Raw genomic sequence first — 21,199 nt, forward strand, 5'->3', positions numbered from 1 at the left:
AAACGGCATACTAGGTACTAGTGGATTTATTTACAATCAATATACATAATAATAATATGCCATATTACGACAGTTAAATCGATAGTTCTGTGTGGGTTTTGATATACGATGACTGTTGTCCATGTGACGGTTATTTATACATCTCAAACTGTTTTTCATATAAAGATATAAAAAGACGAACATAATTACTGCATACCAATGTAACTAACCCTCCCAACCACCTTGTGCAAAAAAGCAAGGGCATGGTTAATTAAAAAAAACAAAAAACAGAGATTAAGAAGAGAACTATCCAAGTATTTGAATATAAAATTCTTCAAAGAATATGCGGACTAGTAAAATAAAACTAAAAGGAGTGCACCCATACTAATACTGAGCTTTTGGAGTCAATTATATGCTTGGTCAACTGGTCACGTTGTTGGTAGTTATGAAATTAAAGATCTCCATAATAATATTGTATGAAACAATTGCAGTAAACACTTGCCCCTGAATCATTTTAGTGGTTACAGGTAAACCATGTTTGGATAAAGATATAGAGTGAGCTTGGCATATAGATATCTGAAAGATGTTTTTGCTGTCGGCTATGGATATAAATCGTATATAACGGTGTTCCTCAAATGGTGATCCGTGGATTACTGGTGGTCTGCAGAATTTTTCTAGTGGTCCGCAAATTTTTGGCGTCCAAATGCATATTATGCTAAAAATTTCAATAAAACCTTCAAAACCCATTGTGCATTGTGTTTGTGTTATTAAAATAGATAAATGATTCATGTGACAAAATCAACTGCAATCAGACGTTATTATACGTTACCATAAAAACAATATATTTTTATTTCTGCGTTAGTGTACGCAAAGCGTTTATCCTATTTTCAGTGGTACGCAGTTGTAAAAAGGTTAAGAAAATCTTGTACCTATATATTATTATCATCAGCTTTATTAAATAGTACCTTAAAAATACGTTAAACGTTGTAAAATATGTGTAGTTGTTGATATACTAATAGACATAGCATTAAATAATTTAGATTACATTAGACACGTCAGCACAATTCGCCAAAAATAATAACGATAATTATTATTAAAATGCACCGTAATTTCAATGTGGATAGATATATTTTTTGAAATAATGAAAATAGTATTAATAGACAATATAAATAATTGACATGATCTGAATTTGTAACATTAAAAAAAAACTGCTAATTAATTTCATCGTACTTAGATACGACTCACATAATAGTATAGATTGCTAATCCAGTGAACGTTTGAGTCCCGTTGAGTGTCATATTGTTTTATTTGTCACAAAGATTTTCCCTAGTAGTTATGTTATACTGTTATTTCTCTAATGTGTTTTCAAATTATTTATATTAAAATAGTATTAATGGAAATTATCAATAAGTGCTTCTTTTATCCTTCATAATTATGATACGTTCACTTACTACTTCAAATATGTTTAATCATTTTTATTTTCGTGGAAGACATAACTATAAGCTGTAATATTATAAAAATGTACTGAATGCCATTTTTTTAAGATAGGTTATCATCTTAGCAATACACAAAAGAAGTATTTTTATTTTTGTTTAAAATTTACATGTTACTTGAACGCTTATAACTAAGATTTTACGATCGAATACGTCAAGCCCGCTAACCCACCTACACTCCGAGCACTGACGGCAGCCAAAATATTAAACATATAAGGACGCCGGTGCTTTGTTGGTCGACGCCATTCAGAAAGAAGCTTTTGTGTTTTGACGGATTTGTGACGGATTTGCGCACGTGGCCTTTTTCTATAGGGGATTTTGACTTTATGAGACGGGATGAAATGAGAATGTGCGAAATCAGATATGTTACACAGCGTGAAAGATAATATTTTATTTAATAACAGTGATATAAAATAAAAAAATTAAAATTTTTTAGTATATAGTAAAATAAACGATATCGTCACCTTACTATTAGGACTTCGTAAGTCCAATTTTATTCAAAAATGAAGTTTGTTCGACAAAATTTAAACAAAAAAGCATTTTAAATCATATCAAAACTTGTGACTAGACTAGTATGCTGTCCATCTATCGACAAATTTTAAAAACTCGTGGGTATCGTGGTTTCAATTCACAACCAGTGTTAGCAGATTCATCGATTAGAGAGGTGTTTAAAATATTGTTTGTATGACGTTTTTTTCTTCCCCTCAACATTTTTGTAGTGTAGTTATGTATAATAAAAGAAAAAAATCTAGTAATACTCATGATAATAATATTATAAAATAAATATATTATAAAAAATATTTTTAAAATCACAGTACCTTTTCGATAATGCAAACAAGATTGATGACGCTTCCTGTGTCCACGTGGTGTTCCCCGGAACCCAAAATGAAAGCCTCAGGGACCACTATGTTCAAGTTGACGTAATGTGATAGAATGCCAGTACCTGTAGAAATCTGTAAACAAAATAAAACACGTTAACTTCACCATCACTCGTGGGAGATGTCGTTGTTTCATTTTTTTTTTACTAAAGGTGATTGATAGTCTTAAATTATTGCTACAAACTTAGACTTTTCTAAAGTAGTAAGATCAAAAGTAGACGCGCACAGAGAAATATTATTTGGGGCGGGTCCATTATGAAAAGATTTTTTTTTTTTTTAATGATATTTAAGGTGGTGGGAAGGGATGGGTTTTAGATAATCTAGCAGGTGCCGCTGACTTCCACATTTACCCCGTCTACTACTTATAGTTTTTCGTCGCTTTAAGAGCATACTTCAGTGAAACGGCAAATAATTTTCAACTACAGGTGCGATGAAATTTTGGACTTGCTGCCAATCGGAGAGCGAAAGTCGAGCTGTGAACACGTCAATTTGTTTTGTGTTGGCGTTGGGGGAATTCATTCTTAAATCGTATAAAGATGACTAAAAAACGTAACCCATTTACTTGAAAAGGGAAACATGATAATGAATATATTATTATTATTACTAATAGAACAATAAACGTAACATTAAATGGACGCATGTTGATTTTTTATGACAAATTATGTTTTGTTCTCTCGACATTTTTAGTCTAGCAATAAACATCAGGTCTGTAGGAATAAAATAGGAGCATTCACCTACGAATTAATCCAAGCTGTCGCATCCACAAGTGATTATCGAATGCGCGAGGGTTAATAGTTATAATACTAATTTAGAACATAAGTGTTCGTTTGTATCATCAATACTATTTTATCTTTTTGACATGTTACATCAGACTATCAAAACAAACATTGGAAGCCCCAGATAGTTGCACCGGTCTATGAGTGTCACGAGTCTTTCAGTAGTCATTGACAGACCTTACGTGTTGCAGGAAAAATAACGATTGGAGTGGAGCTAACCCACTCAGAACGTTGTTCGATAGCCAATTTTATCTGTGTCACGGTCCTCAGTCAAGGGATCCCGATGAAAAATTTAACTACTCGACTACCAGTCTTGTTTACTCTCAGATTCAATTGAAGAAACGATTGAGCATATTACACGTACCTAACGATTATAATTATTATTTATAATAATTAGATTGGTCCAATGAATGGAAACGTCATTTGAATCTAACATAAAGAATAAAACATAATTTAATCAATTTTTATTTAAATAATTCATGCATTTTATATAAATTTAAAAAGTAAATAACTATTTATTTTAATTAAATACCTAGGTACATTAACACATAATCAACTAGAATCCATTATATTATTACGCCATGATAATTTTTTTATTGTGCGACAAAAAAATATATCATTGTGTTTGCTTATGGCATTTTATGGTTGACCACCAATCTAGTTAGTAAGTTTACTTTCTAAAATCTAGCCTAGCGAGTGGTTTCTGATATTTTTGGCACGTAATTGGAATACATCGCTTTGGCTTGTGTAATTTGAGCATACAAAATAATCATCATTAAAAATCTTACTCATTTGTTACAAAAATTGTTTTTATAATATAGTCTAAGATTCGGCATATTTTAAAAACCTAGATGCTGTATTTATACTCAAATAATAAAATAAATACCTAAATTTTCTATCAATAATTCTGTAATGGACAGAGTTGAAGGAAAATAACTCGTACATAATAATATGCGTCGTGTTAAATGATACGATAAAGGATGCTAGACCAAGATGCAAAACAATACATAGAATTACAAAAATCATGACACAGTGAAAATAAAATACTATAACACGACTCTGCGTGGTTGCATGGATATAGAAAAGGTAGTAGATACTCGGAAACTAGCCCTTGAAACCGTTTAACCTAACTCGCCATATGTTTGCACTAAAGTGTGCGTGCCCATGAAATATCGATAAGAATTTTTACTTCAATCAAAATTCATGTTTTGTATCTTATGTAGTTATGTGAAAAGCAAAATAATATACATAATAATATTTTATCTCCGTGAATGCGTGATTTTAATTTAAGTGTAAACAAACCCTCCCGCATAAACCCTCTTATATCAGTATTTTATCCACAATCATCACTATGACCTAAGACAATTATTGCAGGCTTAATAATATTTTTTCTCGATAAATACTCTCTTCCTACATCCTTCAGCTTCCTAGCTTTGATATTTTTCCAGTTTAAAACATTAGATGTCCGTTTTTTTTCTTTATTCAAGTGAATTATACCACGCTCCGTGATATTGATGGATGGCGACGCCATTTTGATATGGAAGACCACAAACCAATAACTTTAAAATGCTGCCACAAGCCTAAATAATTTTTCTTTGCCATATTACCTACCTTAAACGATGCATAAAAACATACCCAACATTATTCCATCAATAACTCAACATTGATTATTTTGTTGGATACAACATTATTCCGGGCAAAGGCTCAATTAATAATGTAAAAATAAAACTCTTATGATTTTTTTATAATATTAAAATAATAGACTGAATAAATTCTAAATGAAAATACAATAAGTATTATTCTCAAAAAGTAAGGATATAATAAAATTGTATAGTACCTGATATATAATGTGTTACGATTATGTTATTATTTTATTATTTTCCGGTTAGACTTTGTAGCCGGAAAGAATTGTGTGTAAAATTGCAATAAAAAGTTGATGCCATCAAAACAGAATTAATGTTTATCTCGTAGCGGGTCGACTAATCTACGAATCGTTAAAAAGGATTTCGTGAAAGTTTTGGAAGTACTGCAAAGACCGAGTGGGTAGTTAATAAAAGGTTTGGGATAGGACCGTTTCACTGTTTTATAGATGCGACGTGGTAAGCATAACAAAGTTGAAGTTGAAGTAAAGAAAACCGCGAAAATTTTTGAAATAGTGTACAGCACAACAATTTAATATTTTTTTATGTTTTGTAGTAAAAATATAATGCGTCATCGTATATTTTAATTTTGTTCTTCTTTAATAGTGCCACAGTCCAAATCGTATATTATCTCTCTCATTCCTCTTCTATCCTCCAGTTTGCCACCAGCAAAAGCTTCTTGACCTTCCTTTCCACATTTCCTTGAAAATTAACCAACAATCTTTTTTAAAATGCAAGAGTTACTTATATGCTCCTCGACATCAAAATACTGGTACATTTGCATATTCAATCAAATTTTATGACTCGTAGCGATCGAGGTAGCCGATCGTAAAATGTGACAACGTTTACAGATAACGTACGGATCTTCGAATATAATCTCCGACTTGCATATGTGTTGATCACATTCTCTGACAATACCGCCATTATTTTGATTCAAAGGAAAAGACTTTTCAATCCAGTCTGACTTTTAGTTAAACCGACCAACCATTGTAACTTGGTATCTACGAGGGGAAAGATCTCAGCTTCAAAAAAAATTATGGCATTATATAGTGAGCCAAAAGGTCTTGTTTCATCGAGGATTGATCGTAATATTATCATAACGCTACGCTACCTGAAAGCAACAGTGAGATAAGTCGAATATTCTAGTTTCGAGATTATTGAATATTAATGTTTGTTTCATATAAATGAAATCGTTAACTGTATATTTATTTTATTTTTTGCGTTTTATAATAGATGATAACGGTGAAATGTTATGTCCAATATTAACAGTGAGCTATTTTAGTTATCACACTGTTGTTTTGGCGTTACATGACATTTTTTCATAAATACAACATTGGTATTTTTATTTTAAATGAGATATTACATTTAATTTTAAATCTCATTGAGCCATTATGTAAGTAGGTATAGCTTTCAGCAATCGATTGGCATATTTATCTTAAAATCAAATTTTTCACATTATCTCTCAGGTAGCAAAAGTATAAATTACCCACACTTTAGTGCAAGTCAACCCTAGTCTTGAGAAGTTGTTCCTGGGACACTCTCAATACAACCTTAAGGTAGTCGTAAAATTAACCTGATTAATCATTCGAAGTTGTGCGTGAAAAATAGTAATTATTATTTTATTTTCGCCAAAACTCCAAGGATCTATACAAAATGATATTTCAATTCTGGAGCTACCGAGGGAGATAATTGGAGCAAATGTTTGGCGTGAGAGTCTGTCAGTGTAAATTTGAGCTTTACACACTTGTCCCGATCATAATATTTGTAGTAAAAATGTTTATATGGGTCGAGAGTCGCGGATCTTTGCAAAGATTATATTATTAGTTAGATATTGCACCAGATTCTCTATATTACACCATATTTTTTATTGGTCTATATTATATGCAAATGCAACCTTCTTCTATTTCAACGTACTATCATTTCCTTTCCATTTTGGAACGTGAAAACAAACAGTCACTTTTATTTTGTTGTCTGGATTTGGGATGCGGAGGTGAACAGATAACATACCGGAATTGTTTTGGAAACGGGAAGGTATATTTAGGTTAATATTATATTCTAAATGGTTACATTTTTATACAAATTCGTTTCGATTTAATTTTGACGTATAGCGAGGTTAACACTGCTTACAGCGTTGCTGTCAAAACGCTTCTCCCGCTAAAACTAACGGTCACTTGAGAGCCGTACAAAATGCGGTATTGCCATTCGTATTTTTTTAATGCTATTCAGACAATGTTGCCGGCAGATGTTTAACATTATTTAATTCTTTTCACAATCAGCCGTTACTATTTGTTGGATTTGATACCGATTCGAGCCTCTCCAGATACACAAATACATCCCCAAATGGGGACTATACGGGAGTGTCACAGTACCTATGGGAACCCAATGATATAATATAATAAAAAAAACAATCGGTACAGTCGAAGATATCCCGCAATCGTATAATATTTTGTTATTACGAATATACGAATTTTGTTACTTCATAAATCTTTCAAATATATATAATTTTATTAATTTATTATGAATCTTAATTTCGTATTTCGTTTACGTGATCAAATATACTTGATTTTTTGATATAGGCAAAACGATTATAAAACACAAATACCTAGTTTGAATAAAAAAAGTCCAGATGAGTGAATCTAACATTGTGTTGAAATCCTTACGGTTTTTGATAGAAGAACGGATGAATGAAGACAAAATTAGTTATATAATATATTTCAAATGAATGTGAAATGTAAAATTACCTACTTAATTTAAACTTGAGTCCATAAATTCATCTAGCTTTACGTATATTATATTTTAAATAGCTTTAAATTTATAATCCTATATATTTGTGGCTGTCATCTGATCCGTGTGACCCAGATCTTAATTATTTTAGTATTTATTAATATTCATTTTCACGTAGAATCATCCAATATCCAATTATCGTAAATCAATTCAATGAAATAACTGACCTCAATAATAATTGTTATATTATTATTTCTTAATATTAATTTCAATAATACTCAAAGAAATGTCCAATTAGCGCACACTCAATGAGATAGCTGATCCACAATTTATTGAATAGTAATTATTTTAACATAATATTCAATAGCGTATCGGGAAATTTGTACGTAAACGTTGAGCGATACGGAGACTGAGATACTAACAGACCGGAAAATTATAATTGAGTGACATTACCAATCAATAATGATCCACTATTTATTGACTGACGAACTATTGAATGGTTACATGTAAGTTGTACGTATGCAGTTCAACGTGAGACACTTATTCGTGCGCCGCAGTACGTGATACATGAGTTCGTGTAACATTTAATCAAATGACGAGTTCTTCGTTGAACATTTCACCGTGGAGTATATTTGTACGTATGCTACAACATGTGGCAAATTTTATGAGATGTCTTTACTAGGTTAGGTTAGGCTAGGTTAGGTTAAAATTAATCTAATTGGAACAGTTTAAAGTGCCCACCACCACCCGTCATATATGCACAACCGTGGATATGCACGGCCGCTTTCTATGACGCTTTAAACGTGTCTGAAAGAAGTGATTTTAAGTGCTCATTCCGTCCCGAGACGGAGCCGCACGGGACTGATGCTGCAACCATGCACCGTAGTGCTTAAAGAAGAAAGTTAAGAAAGAAAATTTTTTGTTTTTTGGACTGGCTCTGCTGTCCGCTGACGTTAAGCGCTTTGTGTACCCGCATACTGAGTGTCACGAATTGAAATGGATGAGTCTACAGAAGAGTCGGGACTATCCCGCTCCCCATATGACACTGCAAATTTCTCAAATGCCGCAAAGTTGGCCTCGGTTGCTACCAGATCTCCATGACCAATTGGGCCCGTGTGAGGACGGACCCTGGCAAACAGCTCCGCTCGTTCGAATTCCATAAGCGGGCAATCCCAGAGGATGTGTTCAACATCTTGGTGGTCATGCCCGCAGGTACAACCCGGCCCATCTACTATCAAGCCAAACTCGTGGAGTCTAGCGGCGAAGTTGCCATGGCCGGTGAGGAACTGGCTAATCCAGTGCGAAGGTTGGAGTCTTCTAGTTTGGTGCCTGCAGAATACGTCTGGAAAAAAACGGTAAGTGTGCCGCCCCTTGGGGGAGGCGGTCCACCTCGCTTGCCATGCCGCAAATGCGGTCTTGTACACAATGTCACTTACAGTCTTCCTGTAAGAAACGTCCTCGGATCTCTGCGGTGGTGTCAGATAGACACCGGCGAGTGTTGTGCTGATCCCCCTCAAGAGGAGGGTGATCGATTCTCTGACTTGGACGTGCAGATCGAGGGGTAGCACCCCCGCGAGTACGGCAAGCGTGTCAGTAGAAGTTGTGCGGTAGGCTTTGGTAAGCGAGATCAGCGCAAGTTGCTGCCCGCTTAGTAGTGCGCGTCTCACGAGAGTTAAGGAGTTTACTCGGGAATGCCAAATGCTGGAGGCGTAACCGGCAATTCCCATGAAAATTGCGCCATCTGCAACCTTAAGGGCTCTAAGCTTAAGTCCCCAATTGCTGCCTGCCATTCGGGCCATTCTCTGATAGGCCGAATTGGCCTTAGAGACGGCCGTCTTGGCATGGTGAACGAAAGACAGCTTGTCATCAAGAATTACTCCCAGATACGTAACCCTTTCGGAGAAACGCACTGAAGTCTGGCAAAAACGAACCGTGGATGGCCGTCGAGTAATGTTGACCCGAGAACTACCTCTGAGGAGGACAGCTTCCGTCTTGCTCGGGGCAAGGGTCAGCTTGTTCAGCAACCCCCAATTAAGGATTCTGCCCAAGGCGTCCGTGGCTGCACGCTCAAGTGCCAGTCGGCTCGTCGCCCCAACAAGCAGGAGCAAGTCGTCGGCGTACGCAACGAGCGTGCAGCCCGGAGGCAGTGGCAGGGACAGAACGTCGTCAAACAGTATGTTCCACAAAAGGGGACCCAGGACGGAGCCCTGGGGACACCCCATGGTGGTCCTCCTGAAAATCAGGTTGGGGCCGGAGTCTTAGGTTATCTCCCTATTGCTAAAGTAGCTTTGAACCAAGGCAAAGAGGTCCCCGGTGATATGTTTCAGCCGAAGCTTTGCCAGAACCAAGGGCCACCACGCAGTATCAAACGCGCCCGCGATGTCGAGAAAAATCCCGGCAACGAGGTCCTTGCCAGAGCTCTCCACAGAGTCGATCACAAAGCGAATCGCATCCTCGGTGGACTTTCATGGTCTAAACCTAAATTGTCTTTGCGAGATTGGACAGTTTTCCGACAGGTGGGACTCAATCCTGCTGTTTATCAATCTTTCCAATATCTTCCCGAAGACGGGAAGGAGCGTAATCGGTCTATACGCTTTCGGGTCACAAGGAGAGCGACTGCCGGCTTTGGGGATCACCGTGAGGTGACCCTTCTTCCAGCAGTCGGGGAATATGCCACTACTCATGCATTCTTTGTAGAGTTGCGTGATCTCGTGTGAGGCAAGAGACCACGCCCTTCTTGCTAGCGCGTTATCTATGCAGTCAAGCCCCGGGGCTCCCTAGGATCCCTAGTTCAGAAATGGTAGTGGCTGCGGATCGCGGAGTGTTTAAGGGGAGCAGCGCATAGACGCGAAGCTGCTGAAATCGGTCGTTGTCAATGTCGAGCGACTCGTTGTCCTGCGGGATAAGAGCATCCAACAGGACTGTGGCGGACTCTTCAGAGCTACTGGTGAACGATCCGTCGGGGCGCCGTACCGCCGACATGACTTTTCCTGGCCGTGAGCCCAGCTTCATCACGCGGAAGAGGGGGCCCCATGGATCATTGCCACCCATTTCAGTGACGAACTCTCTCCAGTGCACCTTCTTAGCCTTACTGATTGCCTTTTTGAACTTGAGTCTAGTGGTCCTGTAGGTGACCGCAAGCGGATGGTCCGCTTGCGGCGGCCTCTCCAGCGACCTTTGCGCTGCTTGTAAGGCCCTTCTGGCCCTCCTCATCGCGTCTCTCAGTCTTGTCAGTCTCGGCTTCTACCAGGGTGCGAGGTTCGGCGGTCTCGGGGTTGTCCTTCCGATAGTGCCCTCCGCTTTTTCAATCATGAGATTCGTGAAGTCCTCAGCCGCAGCGTGCATGTCCTTTGGCGGAGGGCGTGAGGCCATCGTGTCCAGACCCTCAGCAAACTCGCGGTCAAAACTTACCCAGTCGGTTCCCTTGGTCCTGAAACGCCTCGGCAGTGACTCGCTCACAAGTGGAGCGAGAGACGCGTGGCCCCTCTCAGTCCTGTAGGCAAACGTGATCAGACGGTGGTCGCTTGCTGACGCTTCCAGATGGACAGTCCAGTTCACGACGCGTTCGGCAGAACCAGTGGAAATCAAAGTGATATCAATGTGAGATTCCCCATTGTTGGTGAAGAATGTGGCTGGACCATTAGAGTTATTCAGCACCGTCAGATCGTGAGTTGTCACGAGTTTCTCGAGGGGCGCCGGATTGTCCCGGCCAGACCGCGGCCCCCGGGGGGCCCACAGCCATGATTGAACGTTGACGTCCGCTCCCACTATAATCTGTTTGCCGCGGCATGCAACCAGAATTTTACCAAGCTGCTCGACGCATTTCAGGATGTTTACGCTGAATTTAAAGTAGGAAGAGACCACCACAATGGAGTTCCCCGATCGGTCGGAGACCTCCGCTACGGCAAAAAGTTTGCTCAACAAGTGGGCAAGGTGTAGCACCACTAGGGTAGGATTCGCAACGAAGATGCAGGCCATGGACCCCAGGCCGTGGTGCATTACCCGACCCCCACTAAAACCCAGGTTGGGGCCGTAGGAGTAAGGCTCCTGCACCAGGACCAAATCGATGTCCATTTCCCGAACCGTCTTGATCAGCTCCGCCGTTATAGCCCTCCCTTTGCCCGCATTTAACTGACCAAACCGAATCATTGAATCAAATAATCCGTTCGGTTCCGCTCCTGTGTCATTGCGTACTTGCGCGCTGGGCAATCAGGGTCGATCGCAGCATGTTGGTGCGGCTTCTTGTGCCTGGCGCAGGCTGGGCACTTTCCGGGGGCCTTAATGTAAGGGCATTCAGCCCTATCGTGTCCTTCTTCGGTGCAATGGCCGCATGTAGCGCTTCTTGCTGAACAATTCTTTGCCATGTGGCCGTATAAGTGACACCTTGTGCACTTGACGACGCCACAAAAGTCTTTGGTTGGGAAGGATTCCCATCCCATATATATGCGCCCGTCATTGATGAGCGCTTACCTCACCTTTGCCGGGACCGATATCACCATGTGACATTTCCCGATTCTGGAGCCTGCCCTGTGGCTCAGTTTTACATGGCGGTATGCTTCCGAGGGGAGACCCATGACCTCTTGAGTGTTGGCCTTAATGGCTTCCTTAAGGTCGTCCTCTGTCGTCTTGACCGGCACGTTGAATACAATAATCCGCGGCAGCCTTTTTCCTGCGATTTCAGCCCGGAGACCGGCCTCCTTTAGACCGGGAGCGGCGGCCAGTCGTTTGGCCTCTTCCTCGGTTCTGGGGTGAATGATTACCCCACCTCCACGTACCATTCTCAAGCCCGTTATTTGGACTTTTAGTTCCGCGGGCACGATGGCTTTCTTGATGACTTCTTTAGTGGCCGGAGACTCCATTCCTTCTTGTGTAGGAAAGAAGAACACGCCAGGCCTTGCGGCGGTTGTTGGTGGCACAATTGGCCATTCCGGAGAAGTCTGTCTGACCGGCTTGACGCCTTTTCGAGCGACGTCGCTCCAAGAATACTTGGTTTCTTCACTGGCTGTGTCACCGGTGGCAGCGGCAGCCATGTTTCTGTAGGAGGCACGGTCTTCCATTATGGCTTTGCTGGATTCAAGCTTGATTGCGAGAGACCAAGTCTCCGCGATGACTGCCTCCAGTTCCATTTTTATCGCCTTAATTGTCAATGCGGGGATATTTCCGTCGCCGGAGAGTAATTCTTTTACTCTTTGGATTGCTTGAGCAACCTTAGTAGCCCCGTTTTGGGAGTCCGTCACATCCGAGTCGTCTATCCTATCCCCGGGGGGAGCAACGCTCTTTGGATTCGTGGCGTTTGGCCTCGGGATTTCCTCGGAGTCTTGTGGTATTTCCTCAGCGAGGGAACGTCTTTCCTTCCTGACCTTTTTGGCCTTCTTGGTGGCCTTGGTGGCTGCCGCCTCTTCCCTCTCTTTTATTTCTGTGGCCGCTTGGCGTTCGGATGCTTTGGCTTTAACGGCAGCTTCCGCCAGGATTTTTTCCGCTTTCAGATCCGCAGCCTTTCGAGCAAGGATTTTTGCCTTTGTGGCAGCCTCCGCCCTAGTTCTCACCGTTTCCTTTTCGGATTTGGTGGTATCAAGCACTGCATATGTGTCAGAGTCCTCGGAGGAGGGGTTAGATTGCGTATTGTACCAATCCTCGGGGACCATTGGCTTACCCCCTCCCGGGGGCAGATCAACCGCAGGTTTTCCCATGCCGTTGCCTTCCTTGTGAAGTTGCTGTGGAGAAGCTTATTCTAATATTAGTGGCATAAGTGTGAAAGAATGTTGGAAAAGAAAAAAAGAAAAAAAATATTAAAAGAAAAAAAATTTTTTTAAATTATTAAAAAAAAATATTAAAAAAAAAATATTTAAAAATAAATTATTATTAAAAAAATATTTAAAAAATTATATAAAAAATTCTAAAAAAAAAATTATTTCTAAAAAATATATATACCTACTTAGAATATATTCTATAAATAAAAACAATAAATAAATAATATTCAATTCAATAAAGTAATCCAAATTTAAATTTAAACTTAAAATATATTTGCATGTAATATTATTAATAAAAAAGAGGATGACTGGTCAGTCCCTCGAACTTTTCAATAACCTCCAGAAGTTTCGAGAAACTTCTAGAAAGATTTGCAGTTACGTGTAATTGCTATGCGGCTTCTAAATTCAATCGATTTAGATCATTCGAGAACCCTCTGGAAATCGACCAAAACATAACGTGATGTGCACGTGATCAATGAGTGATACAGCATAAATTATGGTTTTTTGGAGCTAGATTTGGCTGTTTTCGACCGAATTTCTTCGGACTAACACCAAAACGTTCAAAGCACGTACGCCAATACTTCACAAACAATTTGTCACTATAGCCCAAAGGGGGCCTTGACAGTGTCACAAGTAGCACAAAAAAAGACAAAAAAAAACAGTTTTCACACGATTCTCGGAAAATCTTGAGATTTTCCGAAAACTTTCCGACGGCTTTAAATACAAGGGGGCTCCCGTCGACGCCTGGGAGCAAAAACCGAAAACACTTTCTCGCGACACTTTATCGAAAAACCAACATTAAAAAAGATTTTCCGGTTTCACGGCTTTCCGGAGAAATCTCTCGGAAAAGTTTAGTATCACCGGTTTAGTATTCACAAGCCAAAACAGAGAAACCTTTTTTTTTTCAAAATCGGATGACTCTTCGATTTTTAAAGCGTAAAAGATCCGGGAGCTACACGATGTACGTCTTACTCGAGAGTTTGTGGCAAAGCCAGTCAATCTAATTGGAACATACGTTAAAGTGCCCACCACCACCCGTCATATATGCACAACCGTGGATATGCACGGCCGCTTTCTATGACGCTTTAAACGTGTCTGAAAGAAGTGATTTTAAGTGCTCATTCCGTCCCGAGACGGAGCCGCACGGGACTGATGCTGCAACCATGCACCGTAGTGCTGAAAGAAGAAAGTTAAGAAAGAAAATGTTTGTTTTTGGACTGGCTCTGCTGTCCGCTGACGTTAAGCGCTTTGTGTACCCGCATACTGAGTGTCACGAATTGAAATGGATGAGTCTACAGAAGAGTCGGGACTATCCCGCTCCCCATACGACGCTGCAAATTTCTCAAATGCCGCAAAGTTGGCCTCGGTTGCTACCAGATCTCCATGACCAATTGGGCCCGTGTGAGGACGGACCCTGGCAAACAGCTCCGCTCGTTCGAATTCCATAAGCGGGCAATCCCAGAGGATGTGTTCAACATCTTGGTGGTCATGCCCGCAGGTACAACCCGGCCCATCTACTATCAAGCCAAACTCGTGGAGTCTGGCGGCGAAGTTGCCATGGCCGGTGAGGAACTGGCTAATCCAGTGCGAAGGTTGGAGTCTTCTAGTTTGGTGCCTGCAGAATACGTCTGGAAAAAAACGGTAAGTGTGCCGCCCCTTGGGGGAGGCGGTCCACCTCGCCTGCCATGCCGCAAATGCGGTCTTGTACACAATGTCACTTACAGTCTTCCTGTAAGGAACGTCCTCGGATCTCTGCGGTGGTGTCAGATGGACACCGGCGAGTATTGTGCTGATCCCCCTCAAGAGGAGGGTGATCGATCCTCTGACTTGGACGTGCAGATCGAGGGGTAGCACCCCCGCGAGTACGGCAAGCGCGTCAGTAGAAGTTGTGCGGTAGGCTTTGGTAAGCGAGATCAGCGCAAGTCGCTGCCCGCTTAATAGTGCGCGTCTCACGAGAGTTAAGGAGTTTACTCGAGAATGCCAAATGCTGGAGGCGTAACCGGCAATTCCCATGAAAATTGCGCCGTATGCAACCTTAAGGGCTCTAGGCTTAAGTCCCCAATTGCTGCCCGCCATTCGGGCCATTCTCTGATAGGCCGAATTGGCCTTAGAGACGGCCGTCTTGGCGTGGTGAACGAAAGACAGCTTGTCATCAAGAATTACTCCCAGATACGTAACCCTTTCGGAGAAACGCACTGAGGTCTGGCCAAAACGAACCGTGGGCGGCCGTCGAGTTATGTTGACCCGAGAACTACCCCTGAGGAGGACAGCTTCCGTTTTGCTCGGGGCAAAGGTCAGCTTGTTCAGCAACCCCCAATTAAGGATTCTGCCCAAGGCGTCCGTGGCTGCACGCTCAAGTGCCGGTCGGCTGGTCGCCCCAACAAGCAGGAGCAAGTCGTCGGCGTACGCAACGAGCGTGCAGCCCGGAGGCAGTGGCAGGGACAGAACGTCGTCAAACAGAATGTTCCACAGAAGGGGTCCCAGGACGGAGCCCTGAGGACACCCCATGGTGGTCCTCCTGTGAATCAGGCTGGGGCCGGAGTCGTAGGTTATCTCCCTATTGCTGAAGTAGCTTTGAACTAAGGCAAAGAGGTCCCCGGGGATCTGTTTCAGCCTAAGCTTTGCCAGAACCAAGGGCCACCACGCAGTATCAAACGCGCCCGCTATGTCGAGAAAAATCCCGGCAACGAGGTCCTTGCCAGAGCTCTCCACAGAATCGATCACAAAGCGAATCGCATCCTCGGTGGACTTTCCGGGTCTAAACCCAAATTGTCTTTGCGAGATTGGACAGTTTTCCGACAGGTGGGACTCAATCCTGCTGTTTATCAATCTTTCCAATATCTTCCCGAAGACGGGAAGGAGCGTAATCGGTCTATACGCTTTCGGGTCACAAGGAGGGCGACTGCCGGCTTTGGGGATCACCGTGAGATGACCCTTTTTCCAGCAGTCGGGGAATATGCCACTACTCATGCATTCTTTGTAGAGTTGCGTGATCTCGTGTGAGGCAAGAGACCACGCCCTTCTCGCTAGCGCGTTATCTATGCAGTCAAGCCCCGGGGCTTTGCCAATCGGGAGGCTGGCAAACAGGATCCCTAGCTCGGACATGGTAGTGGCTGCGGATCGCGGAGTGTTTAAGGGGAGCAGCGCATAGACGCGAAGCTGCTGAAATCGGTCGTTGTCAATGTCGAGCGACTCGTTGTCCTGCGGGATAAGAGCATCCAACAGGACTGTGGCGGACTCTTCAGAGCTATTGGTGAACGATCCGTCGGGGCGCCGTACCGCCGACATGACTTTTCCGGGCCGTAGGCCAAGCTTCATCACGCGGAAGGGGGGGCCCCACGGATCATTGCCACCCATTTCAGTGACGAACTCTCTCCAGTGCACCTTCTTAGCCTTACTGATTGCCTTTTTGAACTTGAGTCTAGTGGTCCTGTAGGTGACCGCAAGCGGATGGTCCGCGTGCAGCGGCCCCTCCAGCGATCTTCGCGCTGCTTGTAAGGCCCTTCTGGCCCTCCTCATCGTGTCTCTCAGTCTTGTCAGTCTCGGCTTCCACCAGGGTGCGAGGTTCGGCGGTCTCGGGGTCGTCCTTCCGATAGTGCCCTCCGCTTTTTCAATAATGAGATTCGTGAGGTCCTCAGCCGCAGCGTGCATGTCCTTTGGCGGAGGGCGCGAGGCCATCCTGTCCAGACCCTCAGCAAACTCGCGGTCAAAACGTACCCAGTCGGTTCCCTTGGTCCTGAAACGCCTCGGCAGTGACTCGCTCACAAGTGGAGCGAGAGACGCGTGGCCCCTCTCGGTCCTGTAGGCGAACGTGATCAGACGGTGGTCGCTTGCTGACGCTTCCAAATGGACATTGAAGTTAATCCCTCCAAACCAAAACCCGCCACGCACCACACCCGGTCTTAATCGGGCGTATCACGTGACCCTACATTGGCGATGTGAAGCATCTAGTTAAGTTTTAGACCGGGAATGCCCTAGGAGGAGATACCCAGGACTAAGGTTGCTACGCTCAGAGTGAGCTCTGACTGAGTTTAAAGTTACTTTCTAATGCAAAGTGCCGGGGAGAGAAGAGCACAGGGAAATTATCAAAATAAAAATGATTCTAGTGTATATAAAACAAAATAATGAAGCTAATCATACGGACAGCAAAAATTATGTGAAGAGATCTTCACGCCCGCAGTAAGACGCCGCAAATTTTTTAAATGCAAGATAATTGGCCTTAGTAGCAACCAAGTCGGACGGCCCGATGGGCCCAACAGCTGGTTGGACCGACCTGAGCATCTCCTCCCGTTCGGAGCACATTCTAAGACATTCCCAGAGGATGTGGTTGGCATCCTGAATCTCCCCTCCGCATGGACATGTCGGACGGCTTACAAGTCCAAGCTCAAAGAGCTTGCCAGCGAACCCACCGTGTCCAGTCACAAATTGACTGGTGTGATGGTCAGGAGTCAGATATTTGGTTATCTCCAATCGCCATTTAATATTTGGAAAAAACATATATGTGTGCCGGCCCTTGGTTGATTCATCCCACCGTCGCTGCCAGGTCTTCCACGCCGCGTCAAGCGTCATGAGACGTATTGTCCGCTTCAAGGAGGTTACTTTTTCAGCAACAAGCCGAGGAGGCGGGGCTAGGTGAAAGTCACCAACAACGGCCTCCTCGCCTTTGAAGAGCATCGTTGACGCGCCGCTGACCTGTATGTGCAGATCTAGTGGGAGAATGCCGGCCAGGACCGGGAGCGCGGCCGTAGAAGTTGTTCGGTAGGCCTTGGTTATGGAAAGCAGCGCGCTGCGCTGTCCGCTTAAAAGAGTGCTTCTAAGTTTGACACTTTTCGGGATACGCAAGCACCACGCACTAGCAGCGTAGGCGGCAATCCCCATATAAATGGCGCCATAGGCAATCTTAAGCGCCCTTACTTTTAAGCCCCATCCATCACCAGCCATACGGCCCACCCTCTGGAAGGCCCTCCCAGCCTTATAGACTTGGGTAAAGGCATGATGATGGAAATTTAACATAGTGTCCATTTGGACGCCCAGGTAGGTGACGATCTTTGACACTTTCACTCTCGTGTCACCGAAGCGGACTGTGGGTGGCCGCTTACAGTTTAGTCGTCCCGGTCCTTTCAGGACAATGGCTTCTGTCTTGGAAGGTGCGAAAGATAGTCTGCTTACTTTACCCCACGCCTCAATTGACTTTAAGGCTTCGCCGACGGCACTCTCAATCTTCGCCCTGCTGTCGGCCTCCACCAACAGCAGCGCATCGTCAGCGTAGGCGATGACAGTGCAATCGGTTGGAAGCGGGATCCTAAGGAGATCGTCGAAGAGCACGTTCCAGAGAAGGGGCCCGAGGACAGAGCCCTGGGGGCAGCCCATGCTGGTGCGCCTCTCTATTGTGGTAGAACCAACACGAAACTCGATCGATCTATTCGTGAAATAACTCTGAATCGACGCGAACAAATTTCCTGGTAGTCTCTTGAGCCGAAGCTTTTGAAGTATAAGAGGCCAGGATGCACTATCAAACGCACCTGCAATGTCCAGGAAAACTCCTAGGACGTATTTACGGCGAGAATTTTCAGCGATGGCAATCACGTTTCTTATGGCGTCTGTCGTTGATTTGCCTCTTCTGAAACCAAATTGCTTTTCAGAAAGCGGCGCATGCTCTTCCAGGTGGGCTTCAATCCTGTAGCACAGAAGTTTCTCCAGCACCTTACCGAGAGCCGGCAAGAGTGTTAGAGGACGGTAGGCTTTGGGGCTTGACGGTTCTCGACCGCCGGCTTTGGGGATTACCTTCAGTAAGCCCCGCTTCCAGCAGTCGGGGAACGTGCCGCTCTTGATGCAGTCACTGAAAAGTTTGGTAATTTCTGGCGCGGCGATGGCCCATGTGCGTTTGACAAGTATATTGTCAATGCAATCCGGGCCTGGGGCCTTGCCAACAATCAACGTTCTAATGATGCGATTGATCTCCTGTTCAGAGGGCAACGATGAATGGTCCGTGTCGATAGGAAGAGAAGCCTCAAAGCGGACCATACTCATGATGGCATCGTCCCTGGACTCGTCATCCAGGGGGATGAGTGCCTCGAGCAGGACCGCAGCCGTTTCAGACTCGGTACTGGTGTATCCGCCACCCGGTTTCTCGATACCGCACAAGAGGCTCGTCGGTCTGAGACCAAGCTTTAATGCACGGTATGGAGGACCCCAAGGGTCCGAACCCCCCTCGATGGTGACGAAGTTCCTCCAGTAGTCCTTCTTGGCTTGAGTAATTGCTTTCTTATAGTCGTATCGGGCGGACTTAGCCATGGATGCAAGAAGATCAATAGAGGCAGGTGGTTGCTTGAGTCGGCGCGCACGTTGATGGACCTTGCGTGCTTTCCTGAAAAAGTCGCGCAGGTTCGAAACTTGCTGCGTCCACCACGGCGACTGGCTGGGTGGCTTGGGCTTGCAGCGTCCGAGTGAAGCTTCGGCTGCTCCGGTGATATCTGCAGTCAGTCGTGAAGCGGCCGAGTGCAGGTCCGGAAAACGGTATCTCGAAGTCCTATCAAGCTTTTTGGAGAGCGCCTTTTCAAACTTTTCCCAATTCCCGTCACGCGTTCTGAAACGCGTGGGCGGGGAAGGGGATACGTCAGAGACGCCATCGTGCGAGGAGTCAGCGGCCAGCTCAAAAGTGATCAACCGATGATCACTCATGGAGGCGCTCGCATGGACCCTCCAGCCCCTGATACGTCTCGCGACGGACTCAGTGGCAAGAGTGATGTCGATGTGAGTGCTTCCGGAGTTTGCATGCGACGTGAAAGTCGGCATGCTATTCGGATCGTTGAGGACGACCAGGTTGTGCTGGTGCACCAGCTCCTCGATGACGTCCGCGTCGCACAAGGGGAGATCCACGGGCGCCCAGAGGGGGGACTGCGAGTTGGCGTCCGCACAGATGATGACATCCCTGCCAGCAACTGCGCGGAGGATGCCGTCAAGCAGCGATACCACGTGTTCCTTTGTACTCTTAAAGCTGAAATAGGCGGAAATAACCACCACGCTGCCTCCTCCGGGTAAGCTGACGTCTGCACACGCGACCAGCTCAGTCGACAGATGCGAGAGCGACAGCACGCCAAGGCGAGGGTCAAGAGCGAATATACAGGCCTTTGGCTCTGTACAACTGGCGCTGACAACGAGGCCCGCGCACCTAAGTCCCTTTTCAGCGAGCCTGGGGCCCTTTTCAGAACCCCAGTGGTACGGTTCCTGCACCAGCGTCCAAATGGACAGTCCAGTTCACGACGCGTCCGGCAGAACCATTGGATATCAAAGTGACATCAATGTGAGATTCCCCATTGTTGGTAGAGAATGTGGCTGGACCATTAGAGTTATTCAGCACCGTCAGGTCGTGAGTTGCCACGAGTTCCTCGAGGGGCGCCGGATTGTCCCGGCCAGACCGCGGCCCCCGGGGGGCCCACAGCCATGATTGAACGTTGACGTCCGCTCCCACTATAATCTGTTTGCCGCGGCATGCAACCAGAATTTTATCGAGCTGCTCGACGCATTTCAGGATGTTTACGCTGAATTTAAAGTAAGAAGAGACCACCACAATGGAGTTCCCCGATCGGTCAGAGACCTCCGCTACGGCAAAGAGTTCGCTCGACAAGTGGGCAAGGTGTAGCACCACTAGGGTAGGATTCGCAACGAAGATGCAGGCCATGGACCCCAGGCCGTGGTGCATTACCCGACCCCCACTGAAACCCAGGTTGGGGCCGTAGGAGTAAGGCTCCTGCACCAGGACCAAATCGATGTCCATTTCCCGAACCGTCTTGATCAGCTCCGCCGTTATAGCCTTCCCTTTGCCCGCATTTAACTGACCGAACCGAATCATTGAATCGAATAATCCGTTCGGTTCCGCTCCTGTGCCATTGCGTACTTGCGCGCTGGGCAATCAGGGTCGATCGCTGCATGTTGATGCGGCTTCTTGTGCCTGGCGCA

At 44.4% G+C, this 21,199-nt stretch overlaps 1 protein-coding gene across 4 annotated transcripts in view; it reads right to left on the reverse strand.

The window, feature by feature from the left end:
* Nucleotides 1-21,199, reverse strand: part of LOC147074539 (neurotrimin-like) — a 101,582-nt gene that overhangs the window by 9,245 nt on the left and 71,138 nt on the right. For all 4 annotated transcript variants that reach the window (XM_085943479.1, XM_085943478.1, XM_085943477.1 and 1 more), the window contains one exon: nucleotides 2,291-2,425. In XM_085943479.1, coding sequence (XP_085799605.1) covers nucleotides 2,291-2,425 — 135 coding nt within the window. The remainder of the gene's footprint in view (nucleotides 1-2,290; nucleotides 2,426-21,199) is intronic.

The sequence above is a fragment of the Rhyacophila brunnea genome, unplaced genomic scaffold, assembly GCF_057557595.1.
Source record: "Rhyacophila brunnea isolate RB1 unplaced genomic scaffold, BYU_Rbru_1.0 scaffold_16, whole genome shotgun sequence".
NCBI classification, from domain to species: Eukaryota; Metazoa; Arthropoda; class Insecta; order Trichoptera; family Rhyacophilidae; genus Rhyacophila; species Rhyacophila brunnea.